We start from the raw sequence: 3868 nt of genomic DNA, 5'->3' as shown, positions 1-3868 counted from the left end.
TTGTCATCTCCCGCTTAGAATAGGCAGGACAATTAGGTAGGGTCGCGGGGATTTCCCTTACTGCATGTCAGATACATAGGATATATAGATAGCTATGAGCTGGATAGGCAGTAGACAAAGTAGTAGGAGAGGTTCCCCTATTTTTTCCCAATGTTTCCTTGTCCTCCACCATTTTACCCTTTGTGGTCCAGCATGATTATCCAGCACTTGTCATTACTATACCAATCCTTTGATATTGAGGAGCCCATTTCGGAGCGATGGTGCAGCAGACAGCATCAGGGATTGAACAGAGCTAATGCTGGAACATGTAGTTAGAAATAGCTGACATTCTCTTCCCCTCATTTTCTTCAGGACACATGAGCTCCTCTAACCAGACGTTACCAATGTACTTCATTCTATCTGGGATTTCCAATGTCCCAGAGATGCAGCTTCCAATCTTCCTTCTGGTTCTGCTCACGTATCTCCTCACTCTTGGTGGGAACATGACTATTTTTCTTCTGGTCTGTCTGGATGATCACCTCCACACCCCAATGTACTTCTTTCTCTGTAATTTGTCCATCCTGGACATGTCCTCTTCCACGGTCACTATGCACAGGGTGTTCTCCAGCTTCATTACAGCAGATACCAAAATATCTTTTTGGGCTTGCATGGTCCAATTGTACTTTTTTGCATCGTTCACGAGTGATGAGCTGCTTCTCCTGACCATTATGAGTTATGACCGATACATGGCCATCTGTAGACCCTTGCATTATCATACTGTGATGTGTCTAAAATTCTGCAGCAAGTTGACTGCCATTTGTTGGGCCATTGGTTTCCTTCAGGTGTTGCCACTTGTGGTCATGCTGTCAAATATCACTTGTTTCAGGACCATCGAGATCAACCACTTTTTTTGTGACATCATGCCCCTTATTAGACTTCCGTGCGGGAACATCTCTGTCTTGGAACTTTACAATTTTATCAATGGACTAATCCTGGCCATACTTCCCTTTTTCCTTACTTTTATCCCTTATATATTTATCGTTACTGCGATTCTTAAGATTCGTTCTTCTACTGGAAGACGTAAAACCTTTTACACTTGCTCCTCACACCTCACGGTCATTATTCTTCTATATACTTCTCTCGTCTGCCAATATCTTCAGCCAGAGTCAACGAGCGACCAGGGATCTAGTAAACTTTACTCTCTGTTTAACACGGCAGCCGTCCCTTTGCTGAACCCCTTAATATACAGCTTAAAAAATAAAGATGTGAAGGAGGCTCTAAAGAGGAGAAGGAGGTTAATATCTTGAGTAATTGTTATTTTTCTCTAAGTTTCTAGATATAATAACTATTATAGTACAGCGTTGTCACCACTTCCTTACAGGTCACATGTTGCATTGGTCGTCTCTTCTTCATTCTGCTATGACTTGACTTATGTAGTTGGTGTACCTTATCCCTGTGAGACATCTTCTGCACGAAGTATAATTCAATGAAACAGCTATGACTAGAGTGTTCCTTTAAAGATGACCTCTACCGAGTCTGGTGCATTCAGAATTATCTTCTCTAAAAAAATTTCCCCCAAAAATGTAGTTTCACCTACTAATCTAATTACGCCCTGTATTGTCAGGTGGGTGGCCCTGGGCTGGAGCAGACTGCATGTCACCATGTTTCTGATACCAGAGAGCCTTCAGAACTAACATTGTCACTTGTGAAGGTTATGTAAGGTCCTCTTTCAGGTCACAGACAGTTCTCATTTTTACTTTTGAATTTTGTTTTCCATTTTTTAACCCCTCTATATCTGCAACTGCAGCATCTAAAGGGTTCCCAACAATTATCACCACTGCATTGACCCTCCTTCAGAATATCAGAGAGCCAATGCATTTCCATGTTAGGGGCCTGACAGTGGTCCCATGGACATGTGCGGCAGCTGTATCTTTTCACTTAGACTTCTATGGGAGGGCAGAATCGCAAACACGGGCAGAAATAGGACCTGCTATGGCTTTCTCAGGGGCACTAGGCTCAGGGCTGATGAAACCTCAGCTGTGTGCATAGAACCCTGTAGAAATACATGGGGACATGACTTAAAACAACAGCAGCGCACATGTGGAAAATACGTTCCAAGCCATGAGACCTACTGTGAAATGCTGCAGATTTTCTCCATACTTTGCTATGTTGGGCACCCAGTAAACATACAACAAAGATACAGAATCTAAATCTGCATCAAACAGTAACAGTAACCACCAGATGAATGTTTCAAAGCTAAAAATGTTAAACAAGCAGTTCATAAATGATCCTATTCCCTAAATACAAAGATAAATATTCACGGAGTATAACGGATTACTTCACTGATTGTATTACCAGATGCACCAAATTTCATCAAAAACTTAGTAAAACATTTGACAACGGGCAGCACGGCGGCTTAGTGGTTAGCATTACAGCCTTGCTGTTCAAGTCCTCGCTCAACATCTGCAAAGAAATTGTATGTTCTCTCCATGATTGCGTGTGTTTCCTCTGGGTCCTCTGGTTTCCTCCCACACTCCAAAACATACTGGTAGGTTGATTAGATTGTGAGCACCATGGGGACAGGGACCGATTTGGCAAGTTCTGTGCAAAATGGCACAACACATATAGCAGGTATTGTTAGACGGGGGCGGTCCGCAGCCTCTTGGGGTTTCAGTAGGAGTTCCTGATCCGATGTGCTAGCAGTAAGTTTCTCCAATATGGGTTTCTATTGGGTTCGCCCACTTTGGCCAAAAAAAGATCCGGTGTGGTTCGTTCCGTTAATACCTCGACTTGCTGTTGCTCACTATCTGTTATCACGGTCTGAATTCAGTGAGCAACGGCAAGTCAAGATATTAACAGAACGAACCTCGAACCCTGACACAGTCTATGGCAGATATACTGCTCTTATAAGTATGAACAAACTATCAGGAACCTGCAAAAAGACCCTGAGATACCCTGCAAGGTGAAAGGGAAAACCCACCCCATCTGGCAGCTGCTGGACGCTGGGGCAGACAGGCAACAGGTACACAATACAATAGACAGACATAACCAATGTAGCTGGCCAGAATAAACCTGTCCCAGATTATACCCCCTAGACCAGAATATACCCCCACCCTAGGCCTAAATGTATAACCCTGGGGATTAACTCTGTACCAAAAGGTATAAAATAACCTTGGCCCCATCCATCTAGACCTTCACTGATTCTCTCACCTTTCTAAGTTTCGTGAAGTTTTCTGGTTAAAGTGATACCAGTGTATTGAGGGTTTTCACATGGAAAGGGTATCGAAAAAAATGGGTTGGTGTAAGACGCGCTGCTCGTAATTAGGCTGATGCAACACAAGTTTCTTTTGTTGAGAATTTATTCATATAGCTAATGGACTGCGCGTTTTGGGTGTGGTCCAACCCCTTCCACAGGTCCGTAAGTGGTACTAGGCAAAATAATAAAATGTATACATACACGTGTTAGTAAGAACATACAGATACATAGTGATGAGAGATGATCATGTCACAATATATATATATACAAATGTATATATACACGTGTTAGTAAGAACATACAGATACATAGTGATGAGAGATGATCATGTCACAATATATATATATACAAATGTATACATGTCACCGTGAAAATCATAGAAAATAACATGTATAAAATGTGGGGGAATGGAAGATGAGCATATGAAATAAATAGGGGAATAGATAATTGATCGCCTGACATGGTTATTGGATGAATATATATGAGAGTAAATGGATAAATATTTCATCTCTATGACAATTGTTCTGTGGGCCAATGGATGGATTTGGGAGTGGATAGGGGTAGATGGGTAGTTGGAATATACATGTAAATTCATGAAGGGGATTGTTACCTCTAAATAAGATAGCCAGGGGC

The 3868-nt window shown here is 42.0% G+C and overlaps 1 protein-coding gene across 1 annotated transcript; it reads left to right on the top strand.

Annotated features, from left to right (window-relative positions):
* Positions 1-356: 356 nt before the first annotated feature.
* Positions 357-1286, top strand: LOC140077455 (olfactory receptor 5V1-like). The gene has a single exon (XM_072124679.1). The coding sequence runs from the start codon at positions 357-359 to the stop codon at positions 1284-1286; it is 930 nt and encodes a 309-aa protein (XP_071980780.1).
* The last annotated feature ends 2582 nt before the right edge of the window (positions 1287-3868 follow it).

Source organism: Engystomops pustulosus, chromosome 9 (genome assembly GCF_040894005.1).
Source record: "Engystomops pustulosus chromosome 9, aEngPut4.maternal, whole genome shotgun sequence".
Taxonomy (NCBI): Eukaryota; Metazoa; Chordata; class Amphibia; order Anura; family Leptodactylidae; genus Engystomops; species Engystomops pustulosus.
The sequence above is the reverse complement of the archived record's forward strand: the minus strand, read 5'-3'. Positions and strand labels throughout refer to the sequence as shown.

Excerpts from the sequence above, each read along its gene's own strand:
- LOC140077455 (XM_072124679.1), top strand. The coding sequence starts at position 357 with ATGAGCTCCTCTAACCAGACGTTACCAATGTACTTCATTCTATCTGGG.